Raw genomic sequence first — 19,591 nt, forward strand, 5'->3', positions numbered from 1 at the left:
AATTACACATCAAAACCCTGCGGCTTATAGTCGGGTGCGGCTTATATATGGAGCAATCTGTATTTTCCACTAAATTTAGCTGGTGCGGCTTATAGTCAGGTGCGGCTTATAGTCCGGAAATTACGGTAACCTTTAAGCTTTTTTATTTCACTTTTGTTATGTTTTTGTTTATTTTAATAGTATTTTTAGAAGGTGCCGTGGGCCTTCAAAACATTAGCTGTGGGCCGCAAATGGCCTCCGGGGCACACTTTTGACATCCCTGCTATAGATAATAAAAAATGAAATGTGATAAATCTATGGATAAAAAGCAGAGCCTGGCGACGTTTATCATAACTCTCTCTCTCTCTGTCTCTGCCCCTCCCTCAGCAATGCTGCTGCACTCACAATTTGTTTTGTTTTTAACCCCTTTTAACCCTGAACGTACATTGTTAATACACGCAACTAGGGATGATGTTTGATAAGAAATTATCGAGTTCGAATCTATTATCGAATCCTCTTATCGAACCGATTCCTTATCGATTCTCTTATCGAGTCCAGATAGGTTGTTGTATATGGAAAAAAACACACAATATTTGGTTTAACAAAAGCTCACTTTTATTATATAAGAAAACAATTTAATCTAAAAAATAAATAAATATTGACTGTTGCCCCCCTAAAAAAATAAAATAAATAAATATTGACTGTTGTTACCCAAAGTATATTAAGTGGGATTTTTCAGAAAAACAAATATATAAGGTAACACAAAAACAACCTGTCTCTGTGATCACTATAGGTGTATAAATAATACTAGTGTTAAATAAAATCAGTCCCTTGGGCACAAAACTGGAAATAACACAGCTCTCCAAAAAGTGCACTTCTGCTGCTATTGGAACATAACTGTTTGTTATGATGCTTTGACATTTTTGCACTTTATTTCTTTATTGAAAGAAAATTCTATGAAGAGAAAAGTTGTTTGCAAATGTGGTTACAATGCTAAAAAATGAAAAGTTAAAGCTAAAAAAAGAAATACACTTTATTGAGTTAGCATTATTTCTTTATAGGGGGAAAGATGTTATGAGCTAGGGAATATAACAACTACACTACCCATCATGCAACGGGAGTGTCGAGCATGCGCGGTAGCCCCGAAAAGTGTTGTTGCATGTCGTCACCCGTGAAAGTAAACGTCAAGAACTCAGCCAACACGCCTCGTCTGCATTATTTATAAATAGACAGACAACACATATACAGTGTGATTTTGTTTTGTTTACAAGGAAAGAAAAACAAAAGTTGAAAAAGGGAGATCATGTCATATATGTATGTGCTGCGGTTGCTATAAGAACGTTGCGACAGCTGCCGTAAAGGAGGTGCGTTGCTATGTTTCCGGTTGGTCGTAAAAGTGTTGGTCATGTGTTTGTAGTCTGCTCAAATCTCCCAGTAAAGTTATTCATTGGATTATACCTTTTGTTTTGAACTTTATTACACCTTGGAGCACTTTTTCCCGTCCATTGTTTTCCTGCTTTCGCTATCTGCGCCTAATGACTGAGCTATGTGACGTCATTTCTTGTGATGTCACACGGAGCATTTCTGGTCGGGACGGGATTCGTTCCGAGGGGTTCGAATATAGAACCAACTCTTTTTCTTTACTATAGTGGTCTCGATAACGGGTACCGGTTTTTAAAAAGGGATTCGAGTCCGAGGACTCGGTTCTTTTCTTATCGAACAACCGGGAAAACCGGTTTCGAGTATCATCCCTACACGCAACCCTAACTCAAAATGCCGGACATTTGAGGCATTTAGGAAACTCGGCCCTGACAGCTCCGCAAATGAGGACATGTCCGGTGAAAAGAGGACGTATGGTCAGTCTATCCTAGCCCGTTAGCTGCTAGCATGCCGTGTGTTGTGCCTCGGTGTGCATTGTTTACACAACCTGCGTTACGCTACTTAATATGTCCGTGTGGAAACTCGTTCGGTACACCTCCGAACCGAACCGGAACCCCTGTACCGAAACGGTTCAATACAAATACACGTACCGTTTCACCCCTACATAATTTTCCTGCCCTAAATGAGATTTACTAGAACTGGCAGTGGCGTGCAGTCACTAGAGGCAGGGGAGGCGGGGCCTCACCTGCCGTCATGGAAAGAAAAAAAATGTAAAAAGAAAAAAATAATAATTAAATTGTTATATGTATCCAGTGATTATACTAAAGTTATTTTCCATTTAACTTCACCAGTTTTAGATTATTTTTATTTTCACATTTGCCGTTCAAATACTGTGAAGAGACGGTGCTGTGATCAGCAGCCAGATGAGGCACGTCACTGATTTGTGCCTCAACATGGATTGTGCACAATGACTCGGCTAACTGCTGGCCTGCTGTGCAGTGAGACTGTATTGCTATATGAATTATATCAGCTAACTAAACTATGGCATAGTTTAGTTAGCTGAGGTATATAATGTACAGTGTATTTTGTCAAAAACTGTATGTGTGTAACGCATTTCTTGTGCTGAGCATTCATAAATCTGCTGCAAAAGACATACTGGTTGAGGCTCGCAGTAATCCGGCCTCCTGGTGGTAGAGGGCGGTAGTGATCCCAGAGATCATTCCTTGACCGCAGAAGGAAAAAAAAAAAAGTTTGCAAGCGATTGTTTATTTCCTCTCGCCTGGACTTTTATTAAAAACATGGAGGATTACATATGCAAAATAAAACAGTTTTCTAAACTGGACTTTCAATCGAAGCAGGAGGTAATAATTAAAGGTATACCAACGCCGGAGCTAAAAGGTTTACTTTTGACTTCGGGACAGAAGACCCGTTCTTTTCAAACGACGTGGTACACACGCAAAGGCTGTCCAGCAAGAAAGGTAAGACCATAATAATGTTATTTTTATTAAATGTGCTTTTTTGTGTGCTACAGTTGTGTAAAGAATGCTGGTATGAGCTTTTAAACATAACCCGTTAACTGCTGCCAATCACATGGTAAATAAGATACTATTTAGGGTTCATATGTTTGTAAATCTGACTGTGATGATGCAGTGCCTCACCAGACATTAACCTCACCGCACGCCACTGAGAACTGGAGCCTTGTTTACTTCCGTAAACACTGCAACACATGTGACGTCATGTCTGCATGCACGTCAGAATTCCTTCACATTAGACTTGCATTTTTGTTTTGTAATGTGAACGACTACATAAAAAGATGGGATTCAACTAGTAGCCTGAGAGCCTTTCTGAATATTCTCCCGATTTAAATCACGTGCGGACATCCATTTTACACAAGACAGTAGAATTGCAGGTGTTGCATCACTCGTACCTGCTCTTTGAGCTCTTTCATCTTCTCCACCTTCTTCAGCTTGGCGGCGTAGTCTTGGACTTCCTGCAGGCCCATGTCCTGACTGAGCCTCACCAGGAAGCGCAGACCTGTACGCAGAAATCACAGCTGTGCTCAGCAGCCACATTGATGAGTGAGGAGAAAGAAAAATCAAGCTGAATTACATTCCGCATTTTCAGGAAACCTGCGGTGGATTTCTTTGTAAGCGTCTAGAGATTTCTGGTAGTTTCCTACAAAGACAATAAATAACACGGATCAAACACGTACAATGGAATGCATTTCATAATGCAGATATTGAGATGGAAAGCTAGAACTAGTTACTAGGGATGGTGCCATACTACTTTTTCATGTCCAATACCAATACTGATACCTTTTCTCCTCTGTTGTTAAAGTAAGAGACTTTTATGCATGCACTTTGTTGCATAGTCGCAACTTTTTTAATGACTCTATCAAGCAAATATTTTAACCTACTGAAAAAAAGAAGTCAAATTAAAACTGTTGCCGCTTTTTATTTCAATTTTAAATGCACATGGCAGGATCTTTCAAAGGTAGAACTGCATGGAATTCAGTGAACAATGAGATACTTCACACTCCATGGAACCTCCATTTACACACCCCTCTTTTTGAAATAATTTCGTTTGACCAACTTTTAGATTGAGACAAATACGCGTCTGTGTACAAACGCAGCACAGTACACACGGGGCGCAGGCATTTTGGAGAGGCGGAGCCCCCTACGTCACATCCTATTTACGCAGTTCATTGCTCGGGTTTCTTTTCTCGCCATTACCCATGTTTGGAAAGAAGGAGGGAATCACTGTGGACTTATAGCAGACCTGGGAATTCTGCGGCCCGCGGGCCGCATCCGGCCCTTTGTGCGTCCCTGTCCGGCCCGCGTGAGGCCAATTATAAATTACAAAATAAATTTTAAAAAGTATCTATGTCGAGTGTGCAATACAACGGTGCTGCTTTTGTTTTGAAAATCGTTATTTGTATTACTTCCGTGTGGACGTATGCGTGTGCGTGAATGTGAACAGCTGCAATCATTAATTACAAAATAAAGTTGAAAAAACATCTATGTCGTGCGCGCAATACAACTGTGCTGCTTTTATTTTGAAAAGTATTATTTATGGGCGTGTGTAACCTGCGAGTGAAGGTGCACATGCAGCGACAAGTGATGCACGGTTTACACCCGAGACGCTAAAAAGAGAAAAGTTGATGAAGAATGGCGTGTTTCCAACAAGACATGGACTGCCAAGCAACGTTCCCTCTAAGGTGCGTGCCTGCGCAATTGCGCACTGCTAGCGTCTGCTGCGCGCAGCAAATATATGCCGCGCACCAAATCAAATCCCATCTGAATTCTAAACAAAATAAACATATTTATTCTATGTAATTTTGCAATGCAACTTTGAGTGACAGTGACAACAAGCGGCCCTAACGGTGTTCGTCAACACCGTTCAATTGAACACCGTTCAATTATTGTAACGTCTATCGAGACGCTTCGAGGACAGGAATTATATCGATCACTTTATTGAGCAAAACTGTTTATATTCGGCCAGAACCACACCAAAAACATAAGTAAAACACTTCTATCTCGAAAAACTAGTCATTTTCTGCCGTACAAACCAGGCCAAAAGCAACTTGTCATCTGTCACCAACACGCATAGCACTAAACCACTGGTGCGTTTATGGCCACACAAAAAGTCGGACAAATCAAACACTACACAAAGTTACACTATGACTCCTCAGTCATACGTGTGCTTATTTTACTGTCCTTTATTATTAATTTATTTATATTAGTCATGGAATGCTGTTACACACACTATGTTGAAGTATTACTATTATTATTAATTATTATTATTATTATTTATCTTACGGTATATATCAAAAATAATATTGAGCAAAATTTAATTGAAATATTGTCGATGTGGCCCTCCAGCAGTGCTCGGGTTGCTCATGCGGCCCCCGGTAAAAATTAATTGCCCACCCCTGACTTATAGACTTAGAGAGGAGAGGAACCTCGGAAGAAGAGGAGTCTCCTGCCGAACAGTAACACACAGCAGGGTAAAAATGATTTGACTTCTTTTTTATTGGAGCGACATGGTTGTTAACGTTTTTGAGAGCACTAAAGGGACTTTTGTGTGTGCACACTGACAGTTGAACTTGTCGTCGTGTTATTTTGATGATAAAGAGATTGTTGATTTTGTTTGATATAGACCAGACCAGAGGGCGGGAGCACATTACACCAGTTTTAAAGTCGCTGCAGTGGCTTCCCGTCCACTTCTGGGTCGATTTTAAAGTTGTATTATTAGTTTTTAAATGTCTTATTGGACTTGTGCCATCTTATTTATCTGCCCTGCTTTTACGGTATCAACCCTTGCAGATCCTTAGCTCCTCTGGCAACAAACTTGTATCTTTACCAAATACTAGAACAAAGAATCAAGCCACTGTGGCCCCCACCTATGGAACAGTCTGTCGGAGAGCCTCAGGACTGCAAAGACCGTTGAATTTTTTCCCCAAAAGTCTAAAGATCATGTTAAATCGCTTACATCTTTTTAAAATATTTTTTTATTGTGTTGTTTTCTGTTTTATTTATTGCAAGTACTACTACTACTACTATTCTCTGAATGCTAAGTTTTTATTGACTTATTGTTGTATTCATATATTTTATCATATGTTTTATACTCTTTTTTTTGGATGGCGTTAATTTTAGTGATTCTCCAGTGTGGACGCCTCAAAAGTAGCGTTTTTCCTCCATCCTCAGTGGCCTGCCGTGTTTTGTTTTCTTACTGTAAATAGTGCAGTGTGTGTATGTGTTTTCTTCTGTTATTTCCTTTTTTTTGCGTGCGTAAAGCACTTTGTCTTTGCGACTTGCCTGTGTACAAAAAGTGCTATATAAATGAAGTTTGATTGGAACTGATTAAAGGGTGCATTTTTTTTTTTTTACTAAGATAGGGACTTTTGTCGAGGCTGGAACCAATTATTCATGTTTACATAGTTTTTTTATGTGGAACTCTTTTCGATTTACAAAACCTGTTCAAGAACCAATAAATGGAGGTTGCACTGTACTTACAAAGCACTGGATGGCAACATCCCTACTAGCTAGCATACTTTATCGCATGTACCACGCCATTCTCACCACTTCTCCTGTAGCAGCTGGCCACCATGAGTTGCCACCTCACCTCACTCGGTCTGAGGAACACCAGAGTTTCGAGCTCATTTTCAGTTTAAACGGCGCGTGTGTTTTAAGAGTCGGGGATGCTGTGACTCACTGCACGAGTATGGCTCTCTCAAAGTACTGGATGGCCTTCTCGTAGAGCTGCGTCTGGACGTAGTAGGCCGCCAGCCACTCGATCACTTCGATGTTGCAAGGAAAGAGGCGGAAGGACTGTGCAGTACGAGAGCAGGATGTGAAAAAGCACACAAAGCTTTGTACCTCACAGTAGAGCTGGATGATTATGGCAAAGGTTGATTACACTATTATTCATTAGTGTGAAAACATGAGTATTGTACCACCAAAACTCAACTTTAAGTAGATTTTAACAGAACCACTGGATATAAATGACTAACAAATAAACAAGTAAAATAATAAAAAATATTAACAACAATAAATTAAAACAATAGCAAAAAAAACCAAAATCAGTTTCTCCATTTTGATTTTTTTTAAATTCTGTTTTTTACCTTTCACACTTACCGTATTTTACCACAAGTGTGTGCTTCTTGTGTCATAAATACAATTTGATAAAATCAATCAAAATGTATTTGTACAGCCCTTAATCACAAGTATCTCAAAACGACATCCCCTGGTCCAAACCCACAAATGTGAGTGAAATAAATACAAAAACCCTTACATTTATTGGTGCAATACATCTTTGGACAATTTTGACCGGTATTTCACGTCAAAGCATAATAATTGTGTGAATGTATCAATAAGTGCTTTAGGTACATGATACTTTTGTAAGGTACTTTTATCGAAACATTTATCTTGTTAGCGCAGTCAGACCGGATGTTGCGCACAGCGCTGTTATTGTGAAGGGAGGAAGTGTGCTGCAGTTCTGAGATTCAAGCTGATGAATGAAGGCTGTTTAAAAAAAAGAGAGCCTCTCAAGTTGCGACTGCTGTTTGTACATTGATGTTACATCCATGATGTCGTTCACCACAACACAACAGATGAGATGTGTTGTTGTGTATGATTGTTTGTACATTGATGTTACATCCATGATGTCGTTCACCACAACACAACAGATGAGATGTGTTGTTGTGTATGATTGTTTGTACATTGATGTTACATCCATGATGTCGTTCACCACAACACAACAGATGAGATGTGTTGTTGTGTATGATTGTTTGTACATTGATGTTACATCCATGATGTCGTTCACAACAACACAACAGATGAGATGTGTTGTTGTGTATGATTGTTTGTACATTGATGTTACATCCATGATGTCGTTCACAACAACACAACAGATGAGATGTGTTGTTGTGTATGATTGTTTGTACATTGATGTTACATCCATGATATCGTTCACCACAACACAACAGATGAGATGTGTTGTGTGTGTATGATTGTTTGTACATTGATGTTACATCCATGATGTCGTTCACCACAACACAACAGATGAGATGTGTTGTTGTGTATGATTGTGTGTACATTGATGTTACATCCATGATGTCGTTCACCACAACACAACAGATGAGATGTGTTGTTGTGTATGATTGTTTGTACATTGATGTTACATCCATGATGTCGTTCACCACAACACAACAGATGAGATGTGTTGTGTGTGTATGATTGTTTGTACATTGATGTTACATCCATGATGTCGTTCACCACAACACAACAGATGAGATGTGTTGTTGTGTATGATTGTGTGTACATTGATGTTACATCCATGATGTCGTTCACCACAACACAACAGATGAGATGTGTTGTTGTGTATGATTGTTTGTACATTGATGTTACATCCATGATGTCGTTCACAACAACACAACAGATGAGATGTGTTGTTGTGTATGATTGTTTGTACATTGATGTTACATCCATGATGTCGTTCACAACAACACAACAGATGAGATGTGTTGTTGTGTATGATTGTTTGTACATTGATGTTACATCCATGATGTCGTTCACAACAACACAACAGATGAGATGTGTTGTTGTGTTTGATTGTTTGTACCTTGATGTTACATCCATGATGTCGTTCACAACAACACAACAGATGAGATGTGTTGTATGTGTATGATTGTTTGTACATTGTAGTTACATCCATGATGTCGTTCACAACAACACAACAGATGAGATGTGTGTGTATGATTGTTTGTACATTGATGTTACATCCATGATGTCGTTCACAACAACACAACAGATGAGATGTGTTGTATGTGTATGATTGTTTGTACATTGATGTTACATCCATGATGTCGTTCACAACAACACATCAGATGAGATGTGTTGTTGTGTATGATTGTTTGTACCTTGATGTTACATCCATGTCGTTCACCACAACACAACAGATGATATGTGTTGTTGTGTATGATTGTTTGTACCTTGATGTTACATCTATGATGTTGTTCACAACAACACAACAGATGAGATGTGTTGTTGTGTATGATTGTTTGTACCTTGATGTTACATCCATGATGTCGTTCACAACAACACATCAGATGAGATGTGTGTGAATGATTGTTTGTACTTTGATGTTGCATCCATGATGTCGTTCACAACAACACAACAGATAAGATGTATTGGGTGTGTATGATTGTTTGTACCTTGATGTTACATCCATGATGTCGTTCACAACAACACAACAGATGAGATGTATTGTGTGTGTATGATTGTTTGTACATTGATGTTACATCCATGATGTCGTTCACAACAACACATCAGATGAGATGTGTTGTGTGTGTATGATTGTTTGTACATTGATGTTACATCCATGATGTCATTCACAACAACACAACAGATAAGATGTATTGGGTGTGTATGATTGTTTGTACATTGATGTTACATCCATGATGTCGTTCACAACAACACATCAGATGAGATGTGTTGTGTGTGTATGATTGTTTGTACATTGATGTTACATCCATGATGTTGTTCACAACACCACAAGCAGATGAGATGTTGGTGTATGGATTTGTTCTTGCTAGCTTTAGATTCGTATTTGAATTGCTGTTTTAATTAGTCGTCTCCACATTGTTTAGTTCAGGACGTGTGTTGGGGATGAATGAGCGGTCCCAAAGACATTTTCCCAAACAATTGATCCTTTTCCTCCCAATGATAACATTTCACTTACATTTATGCCAATTTCCCTGATATTCGAACAGTGATTCCGTTTTATTTAGCAATTCTGTGATTCCGTCTGGGGTTACATTAACATGGAAATCATATGGCTTTACTGTTTTTGTTGAGTTTAATGATTTATTCATCATACGAACCCTGTGTCAAAAAAAATTTAGAAACCACGGTTAGATCCGAATCTTCTAGTCGACGTGGTCTTTTTTCCCAATCATACTCTCCTTATCCATTGCGCCGTTACAAGCTCAGGTATTTGCACGACCCATTAATCTTTTTTTTCCATTGAAAAATGTGTGTGTTTGTGAGAAGCCAGAACGGAAATCAAAAATGTCATGAATTGTCCAGCCCTACCTCACAGTAGTAGTGCAACGCCTGGGACTTGTCCCCATCCAGGTCGTGCAGATCTCCCAGTTTGGCCAAAGCCTTGGGGTCGTTGGGCACCACGCTGATGACCTGCATCAGCCACTCCACGGCCTGCTGGGGATCCTCTAGAAGCTCATAGCTGACACACGCTTGTCAAAGGTAAATATTGGCGCGAGTACACACACTTTCATTGAAGAGTTTCATACACTTCTTACCCACATTTGCTCACTCTCTTCAAACATAATGTTGCTAGGTTATTTAAATATTCATATGGACATCACTAATCAGGAATTCATCTCTTGCCTGGACAGTTTTGGTATCAAACAATATACTGACTTTCCCACCCACTCCGAAAGGTCATATTTTGGACTTGGTCTGCTACTCTGGTGACACTCCTGTCAACCGTTCTGCCGCTGATCTACCTATCTCCGACCACATGCTTGTTTCATTCAACATAAGTTTGTCACTATCCAAAATCAAACAACCTTGTTTAATGTCCTACCGTAACATTTAACACATCACATTACCAGATCTCACAGCAACCATGGGCCCCTGGTCTCCATATTCTGCTGGACTCACTTTACCCCCTCAAAATGCGGGCTGTCTCATTCACCCACTCTGACCCCTGGTCCTCCCCTCATCTATGTCTGCTGAAAGCCAAAGGTCGTCAACTGGAGCAGGTTTCCAGAGAAAGCGGACTGACCGTTCACAAACAAATGCACCATGCCCATATCATCCTCTACAAACACACACTCTCCTCAGCCAAATATTAGTATTTCTCAGACATAATCACCACTGGGGCTAGGAACACCCGAGTCCTGTTCTCAAAAGTTAACAAAGCAGTCCGGCCCACTGATTCCCTTCCCCCACACTTCTACTCCACTGACCACTCTAACTCCCTGATGTCATTTTTCAACTCTCAAATAGCCAACATCCACCAAAAACTGACCTCTCTCATGTCCAGTTGTCCATCACCCTCTCTTTTCTGCACCTCTTTCCTCCTTCCATCTCCATTCTGCTGGTGATCTATCAAAACTCATTCAGAAATCCAAGCCTGCTAACTTGACCCCTTGCCCACCTCAGTGGTAATAGCATCCCTCCCCTCTCTCCTCCCCCTGAAAACGTCAATCATCCATTCCTCCCTCACCTCTGGTTCAGTCCTATCATCTTTTAAAACCACTACTGTAACACCAATCCTAAAGAAACCTGTCTCAGACCCCAGTATCTTCAACAATCTACATCTTATCTCCAACCTGCCATTTCTCTCAAAAATCCTGGAAAAAAAACAGTAGCTTTACAGATCCATGCAAGAACTTTTATGAAAAGTCCCAGTCCGGTTTTCGCCCCCACCACAGCACAGAAACAGCTCTTTTCAAAATCCAAAATGACATTCTGTTGGCAGCTGACTCAGGACTCACGTTCAGTCTCATCCTCCTTGATCCGAGCGCCACATTTGACACCATATGTCATTCCACCCTTCTTCACCGACTGGCCTCCATTGGTTTATCGGACACACCCCTAGCCTGGTTCCCCTCCTATCTGTCTGGCTGTACTCAGTTCATCCAGTTAAAATCATCCTCATCCCATTCTTCCCCCTCTCTTCTGGTGTACCCCAGGGCTCTGTCCTCAGCCCTATACTTTTCATCATCGACCTGCTTCCACTTGGTCAGATCTTCCATAAACATAACGTACATTTTCACTGTTGCGCGGATGACACCCAGCTTTCCTCCAAATCCTGTTCCACCTTTCCTCCCTTTGTGCCTGCTTACAAGAAATAAAATTCTGGTTCACAAGTAATTTTCTTCAAATGAACAGCGATAAAACAGAGGTAGTCCTCATTGGTTCAAAGTCCACACTCTCCAAGCACCCCAGTTTCATCATCACCATAAACAACTACTTGGTCTCCCCCTCCTCCCAAGTTAAGAAGAGTCTGGTTGTGGTCCTCCACAGCACTCTGTCATTTCACACCCACATCAACAACACAATTCCATCTGCCTATTTCCACCTCCGTTATATCAACCGCCTCCGCCCTTCACTCACTCCCAATAGTTCTGCAATCCTGGTTCACTCTCTTGTTACTTCCCGTCTGGATTAGTGCAACTCCTCTCTCTTTGGTCTCCCCAACAAACTCCAACTAGTCCAGAACACTGCTGCCCGGATAACCACCAGAACTCCTTTCATCAGTCACATCACCCCCGTTCTTCACCAACTCCACTGGCTTCCCATCATACACCGCATCAACTACAAGATCCTCCTCCATATAGTCAAAGCTATCCATTAGCCCACCCTGCCATACCCATCTGACCTCCTACACGATCCCTCAGGTCTTCCTCCTTCATCAACCTGACCGTCCCCCCAACCCGCCAGTCTACCATGGGGGTCAAGAGCCTTCAGCCGTTCTGCACCTCGCCTCTGGAACTCCCCTGCCCCCGACATCCGGAACATTGACTCCATAATCACTAAACCCCAGCTGTTTAGGCAGGCCTATGCCTGACACAAGTGTGTTTTTAATTGTTGCTTTTCCTAAATGTTAATGTATTTATTTTTTTAAAGCTGCTTTTATGTTTTTATGAGATGTACGGCATTACAGTTTTAAATGCATTTGAAGAGAGTTGTCCCTGACTATTCAGCAACAACTGTTTCTGCTTTTCTGGGAAGACTTCCTACAAGTTGTGTCATTCTGGAACATCCCCAAACGATTACCACAAAGTTGGAAGCACACCCTTAAAATATAAAATGAAGAATCGTGTTTCGTGTCAGAAGGATACGTGTCAGCCAGCTGATACATGACCTCGGCACTATCCCTGAGAATGGCGTGGAGCTTCAGGAAGCAGTCCAGAGCGTCCTCCAGACGATTCAACTTCTTGTAAGTGAGACCTTGGAGAGAGGAGACATAAACAACAACCACCTTTTAGCCCAAATCTATGACTGCAACAATATTCATTCCCACAGAGAGAAACATGATGATGATTAGTGTGTCAAACAAGCTGCTGTTACCCAGGTTTCTGAGGGCCTCGGTGCAGGAGGAGTCGTTCCTCAGAGCTTCTTTGAAGAACTCTGCTGCTTTCATGTAGTCCTGTTTGACAAACTCTGTGTTGCCCTTGTTGACCAGAGCCCCTGGGTTGTAGCGATCAGCTATCATGGCCAGATCTGCGTATCGCTCGGCCTGCTCGTAGTCCTTCTCCTACAACCGAGCGAACAGAACACAACTCACACAAATGCAGTGGTGCCTCGCTTTTCCTACTACACGCTTTTTGCAGGATTTCGACAGAAGTTTGTAATGCCTTTTTGATTACCGTACTGCCAAATTGTGGCTCTGTCTCTGCATGTCATCATCACAGCAAACTTGCTAGCTATTTTTCAGTTTAAAAATGAATAATCCCACACAGGGACATTTTCCCTCCCAACCCTACAATTGTATGACATTTTAATGCCTCTGGACATCATATTTAATGCTTTTTCATGACCCTGGAACGGGACCTACCAGGAAGAAGAGAGCAGAGAGGTTGGTGGAAGCGGCGCTCTTTACTCGGCTGTCCTTCTTCTCAAACGTCTTCAATATCGACACTGCCTGATGAGATGACGGGTACAAAGTCAAGCTTGCTTTGACACAACATAACCACATGAAATCGCGACAAGGTGGTCAAAACGTGGCGTGAGGGAAGCAGAAGGCGCACGTACCTCGGCCTTATGCATGCAGAGGAGGAAGGGACGGGCACAAAAGACAGAGAGAGTGGAGTCAATGAGGAATGAGAAGCCTGACACATCCAAAGATGTGCAGGAAACAGTTGTAAAGCTAAAAGATGAGAATATAAGCACAATATTGGGAACGCCACAGCACACTGAATATGCTATGTTTTGCAACACTTCAGATTTTAAAAGGGAAACTGCACCTTTTTTTTGGAATTGTACCTATCGTTCACAATCATTATGAAAGACATGACTACGGGTGTATTTTTAAAATGCATTCTAACTCGTTAATAAACGTAAATATAAGTCCGCTTACAATGGAGTGAATGGGAGGTCCTCTATTCCGCCCATAAAACCCTGTAAATAACCATCCAAAAACCACCAACAATACTCCATTTACATTTGAATATTAACCAAGTATTAGTGATATTGTTATTATAAACGCTAACGCAGACAAACTATAGCGGCGACGTGATTACTAGCTTGTGTGGCTATGTTGACATCATCGACTGATCGGCTGCTTCCTCGCCTCGGTGCTCGTGGAAGTTTATTGTGAATCATAACTCCCACCTGGATAGTCTGAGGACGTATTCTGACAAGTTGGTACACTTTGACAGCCAATTTAGGCCCGGAAATTGGCGAGAACGACACGAAGACGCTTGATTCAACCGCCCTTTGGTCATTCTTCTATTGAATGGGAATATATCAACATCCCAATGACAGCAGACCTTGTACAGTAGTAAGTCATGTTTTACTATGTTTGTTGGCTCTCATGAAGTCTGCAGTATGCTGTTAAAAAAAGGTGAACGTTTTGAAATGAATGCGCCGCGTATGCTTTAAATACTTAAATGTTATTATAAAAGTGCCCGTTACTACATTACATATATCCTTAAATCATGTAAATAAAACCTAATGGAGGTGTTTGGATGTTTTTTAAAGGCTTTTGTAGACATAATAGAGCAACTACAATAGGCTCCATTGTAAGCAGACGTTTGATGGCATTTATTTACTAGTTAGAATCCACTAACAAAAAAAACAACATAAGTTATCGTCTTACATAAGGATTGAATGATAGGCATAATTCCCTAAAAAGTGCAGTTCCCCTTTAAGAACAGTGGCAGACACACAAGAACCAAGTGTGGAACTGGCAGCCTTTCTCACCTGGTTGAAGTCCTTCTGTCTGAGGTAGGTGATGGCTTTGTTTATCTCCAGGTCGTTGGCCAGCTCCACGTACTGAGAGCTCTTCACCATCTCAACACACCTTCACAAAGTACATCAGGTGTTGTTGGCAAGCATGTTCCTAAAACTGCGCCGTAGAGGTGTCGGTTTCTCAGATCTGGACACCCGAAATCTACGAGCAGAGAGGGGGCCAAACTGACACTGCTCCAAGCACCTTTTGTTTGAACTGTTTATGACCCAGCGCAGCTGCTGCATAATGAAACCCCTCCCCTTAGAAGCAGCTGCAGCTATGTCAGTGGTCGGCAACCCGCGGCTCCGGAGCCGCATGCGGCTCTTTGACCACTCAGATGCGGCTCAGCTGCATACTTGTCGACCCTCCCAATTTTCCCAGGAGACTCCTGGATCTCAGTGCCTCTCCTAGTTAACTCCCAGGGCAAATATAATCCTATTTTCACTCTGATTACTAAATTAAGGGCGTGCCCTAAATGCACTGCAGTAATTGTCCTCTATAGCATTTACAAACAGCGTGCCAGCCCGGCCACATGTTGCATGTTGTTATTACTTGCACACGTAGGAGACAGCAAAGCATACTTAGTCATCAGCCACACAGCTTACACTGGCGGTAGCCGTATAAAACAACTTTAACACTGTTACGTTACAAATATGCGCCACACTGTGAACCCAAAGCAAAAAAGAATGAAAAACACATTTCTGGAGAACATCCCACCGTAACACAACATAAACACAACACAACCAATACCCAGAATCCCATGCAGCCCTAACTCTTCCGGTCTAGATTATACACCCCCGCTACCACCAAACCCCCCCACACATCACCCCCCCAACCCCCCTCCGTGCGTCGGTTGAGCGGAAGAGTTAGTGCTGCATGGGATTCTGGGTATTTGTTGTGTTGTGTTTATGTTGTGTTACAGTGCAGATGTTCTCCAGAAATGTGTTTGTCATTCTTTTTTGGTGTGGGTTCAAAGTGTGGCGCATATTTGTAACGTAACAGTGTTAAAGTTTTTTTTTACGGCTACCGTCAGTGTAAGCTGTGTGGCCGCTGACCTAGTACGCCAGCTGAAGCTGCATTCTACATGTGGTCGAGCAGGTACACTGTTTGAGCAGGCTGTACAGGGCGCCAAAAACAGTGTCATCACGTCTTGATATTCGGGAATCTCCCGGAAATAATGAGAGGATTGGCAAGCATGACGCTATCAAGCGCCATTCATTCAAAACTCGCGGGCCGCCCTAATATCAAATTTCCATATTAAAGTGCGTGCCGGTACGTGTGTCTGAGACCCCTGGTTAACATAGCACAAAGCAATTTAAGCTTTGTATGCGGTGTTTTTCATTTAAAATTAAAAAAATTTTTTTGTGGCTCCCATTATTTTCTTTAATTTGTGAAACTTGCCAAAATGGCTCTTTGAGTGGTAAAGGTTGCCGACCCCTGAGCTATGTAATCACGGAATGCCCAAATAAATGGGGAGGCGTGGAACTTTTTCCTCAGAGCTTGGGGTGACACTGTACGAGGGTGCATGCCCACGCGCTCTCCTCATGAGCTAAATTGAATCCTGTCGCTGTTTGATTCCTTGGTTCTTGTCTTGTTCAATAGATAGTTCGGTGTTTGAACCTGACACCAACAGACCGGCATGGAAAAAAAGTAGGGAATCATTTTGGAGTTACATAAAAAATGTCATTATTGGGTTTACTGTAACAAAAAAAAAAATCTTACGATGCATTAAAACATTTGTCTTTCTCACTGGCACTCATCAAAGGCTAACACTACCTTTCCCTCGACATTATCTCTCCTGCTGGCTTCTTTGTTTTGTCTTAACTTTCTTGTTGCCTCTTTTTGCACTGCTCTCTAAAATCTAAACAATGGAATTGATCAACTTGTCTTTGATCTTATCAAGCAAAAGGCTTGTAAAACTCCACTGTGTACGATGGAATGCGACGTGGAGGTGTCGGTTTCTTTGATCTATTGTCAGCCACAGGAAGATCTTGTCATGACCCGAGATCTACAAAGCGGGGAGGGAGCAGTCCTGACGCCGCTCCGGGCGCCTTTTCTTTGAACTGTTTATGACCGAGTGCAACAGCAGTTTATGACCCCTGTCCCCTTAAGAGGAGCATGTGGAACTGCCTTCAGAGCGTGGTGGGAGACTGTTCGAGGGTGCAGTACCAAACGTTTCTCCTCATGAGCTAAATTGAATCCTGTGTCTGTTTGATTCCTTGCTTCTTGTCTGTTTAATAGATGTCATCGGTGTTTGAACCTGACAGTAATGAATAAAATGGCCACCAAAAGGGACTAGCGTTATTTGCGTGTGAGTGCTTGTGTGCCAAACAAACCAGTCATATCCGGCGGCGAAAGAAGCCTCGATGGCCGGAGCAATGAGCTTGGCGGCCGTCATCACGTACTTCTCAGCCCGAGCTTTCCTATTGCCAGAAAATAGCGCCATCTCACGCTTTTTGAAATGATGTTTTGGTTTGACAAATGTTTACTTACAACTCCCTCTCCATCTGGTGCAGCTTGTCGTTCTTGACGGCCTCGATCAACATGTTGGCGCTGACGTCATCCTAGAAGGGGAAAGTGGAGAGCACTTTCAAAGTCACCCTCGACAGTTGCAAGGTGGAAACACTCACAGTGCCATTTGGCAGACGAGCCACTAGATGGCATGTATTACTCCGGGTGCTCACATCCAAATCGCAAATTTTGTTTATTGCGATTTTAAATCAATATACTTTTTCAAGTATCGAGTTAAAAATAGAGAAAAAGTTTAATTTATTATTTTTTCAATAAGGACAAATTTATGTATTAAAATCATTAAACATTATGAACTATAATTGCTATTATTAGTCTTCATACTGTTGCTTTTATTCATTTTTGTTAGTATTGTATTCGTATGTCTTCTCAATTGTAAAGTATTATAAAGCTGTGATTGGGTTTGCACTATTTTCTTATATTAGTTTTATACATAAACATTCAGGTTTCTTTTTCCAAATACAATTTTTAAAATATCTTTTTTAGGCCAACACTGCGTGTATAAATTGTACAATAGCAGCTCAGAGGAGCTTTTGTAAACTATTTTGAAAAGGTTTTATTTTAAGGCTGGGCGATAAAAGGATATCGATATATATCACGATCAGTGTTGGGACTAACGCGTTACTAAGTAACGCGTTACTAAGTAACGCGTTACTGTAACGCCGTTAGTTTCTAACGCGTTATTTTTTTATATACAGTAACTCAGTTACCGTTACTGCATGATGCGTTACTGCGTTATTTTACGTTATTTGTATGTAGTATCGGCTAGAAACTGAAGATCTGAGTGTGTTTTATTGGAGCGCTCCGGTGGAAAAGAAGAGGCGTGCTTTCCCCCACCCACAGAAAGCACGCCTCCCCGCAGGGGAGACGTTCCTCCAGAGCCGTACTTCGGGTCTAACAACCTTCATTTTACCCGGAAGAGGGTCTTTACAGCTGAGGGTGAATGAAGAGCCCGGCGGTTTGTTGCAACTTTGTGACTTTATTGCACGCAGCCATCCACCAAGCTAGAGCACCTACACGCACTCACTGTCGCCGCTCCCTCACCTCTCTCGCCCACTCACTCACTGACGTCACTCACCTCTCATGCTGTCATATCTTAAAGGGCCACACACACACACACACACACACACGCTACTCTCATAACAACTAACAAGACATCATGGCGAAGCCAGAAGTCGAGTTTTTTAACATGGAGACATTCTCAATACTTTTCTTTTGTCGAGCACAAAGAAAATAACATTTTAGTTAAATGTAAGTTGTGTCTTGGATCAAAGATCCTATCTACTTAGAGTTAAAGTTAAAGTGCCATTACGTTGCAGCTATTTAAAATAGTTTTGTCAATTTTTTCTGGCCTGAAATAAATTGGCCCTTTGAAACATATCTTTGTCTTTGTGTGTTGCATGTAGACCACATTGTTTGTGTGTTGTATGTAGACCACATTGCTTTCTGAGTTCAGTGATGCAAATGCATGTCAAGTTGATCAACACATTGTATTATTCTCCAGTGCAATAACCGTACTGAAATGAAGGCTAAAAGGGCATTAATGGGAGCCTTAAAAAAAGGGGGGGGGAAATAAGTAACTAAATAGTTACTTTTCACAGTAACGCATTACTTTTTGGTGTAAGTAACTGAGTTAGTAACCGAGTTACTTTTGAAATAAAGTAACTAGTAATTGTAACTGGTTACTGGTTTTCAGTAACTAACCCAACACTGATCACGATAGACATGTAATCGATATCTATAAAAAATGTGTGCGATAAAGCGCCTGATAATTTGTATCTCTTTTTGGTGGGAAGAAAGCGGAAGTATAGAAGCAAGGTTGGTTGCATGAACAAAGGCACTCGCTCTCTGGTAACCGAGCAAGGCAGGAAGTGATCACTGATCAGTGGCAGTGACACGCTAACAGCCAATCAGGTGACAGTATCTATCACGTTTGCTTGTCTGGTGGTTGATTCTTTGCATGGAGTGGGAAGAGAAATTCAAAATGAAGAACATTTGGATAAAAGGAAGAAAAGTCAGTTTTTGGATTTTTTCAAAGAGACCTTAGTCAGACCGTAGTGGTCTGTAAATGATGCAAGGCAAGAGCGCTAATATCAATCAATCAATATTCACATACCACACCACCTTAGTTGCGCTCACCCTTAAGAGCACAGCCGGTATTTCCTAGCACTAAACCTGCAGAAAATAGTTCTTCTCAGGTTTCTCTCTGTTTACATTT

At 41.4% G+C, this 19,591-nt stretch overlaps 1 protein-coding gene across 1 annotated transcript in view; it reads right to left on the reverse strand.

The window, feature by feature from the left end:
* The window catches only part of ift88 (intraflagellar transport 88 homolog), a 56,535-nt gene that overhangs the window by 20,620 nt on the left and 16,324 nt on the right, over nucleotides 1-19,591 (reverse strand). The window contains exons 11-21 of the mRNA XM_062067427.1: nucleotides 17,338-17,408; nucleotides 17,181-17,267; nucleotides 14,817-14,916; nucleotides 13,450-13,536; nucleotides 12,963-13,149; nucleotides 12,734-12,842; nucleotides 9,954-10,104; nucleotides 6,574-6,689; nucleotides 6,441-6,493; nucleotides 3,469-3,534; nucleotides 3,287-3,393 (exon numbers count right to left, since the gene is read on the reverse strand). Of these exons, the coding sequence (XP_061923411.1) occupies nucleotides 3,287-3,393; nucleotides 3,469-3,534; nucleotides 6,441-6,493; nucleotides 6,574-6,689; nucleotides 9,954-10,104; nucleotides 12,734-12,842; nucleotides 12,963-13,149; nucleotides 13,450-13,536; nucleotides 14,817-14,916; nucleotides 17,181-17,267; nucleotides 17,338-17,408 (1,134 nt within the window). The remainder of the gene's footprint in view (nucleotides 1-3,286; nucleotides 3,394-3,468; nucleotides 3,535-6,440; nucleotides 6,494-6,573; nucleotides 6,690-9,953; nucleotides 10,105-12,733; nucleotides 12,843-12,962; nucleotides 13,150-13,449; nucleotides 13,537-14,816; nucleotides 14,917-17,180; nucleotides 17,268-17,337; nucleotides 17,409-19,591) is intronic.

This window comes from Entelurus aequoreus, linkage group LG13 (genome assembly GCF_033978785.1).
Source record: "Entelurus aequoreus isolate RoL-2023_Sb linkage group LG13, RoL_Eaeq_v1.1, whole genome shotgun sequence".
In the NCBI taxonomy this organism is placed as follows: Eukaryota; Metazoa; Chordata; class Actinopteri; order Syngnathiformes; family Syngnathidae; genus Entelurus; species Entelurus aequoreus.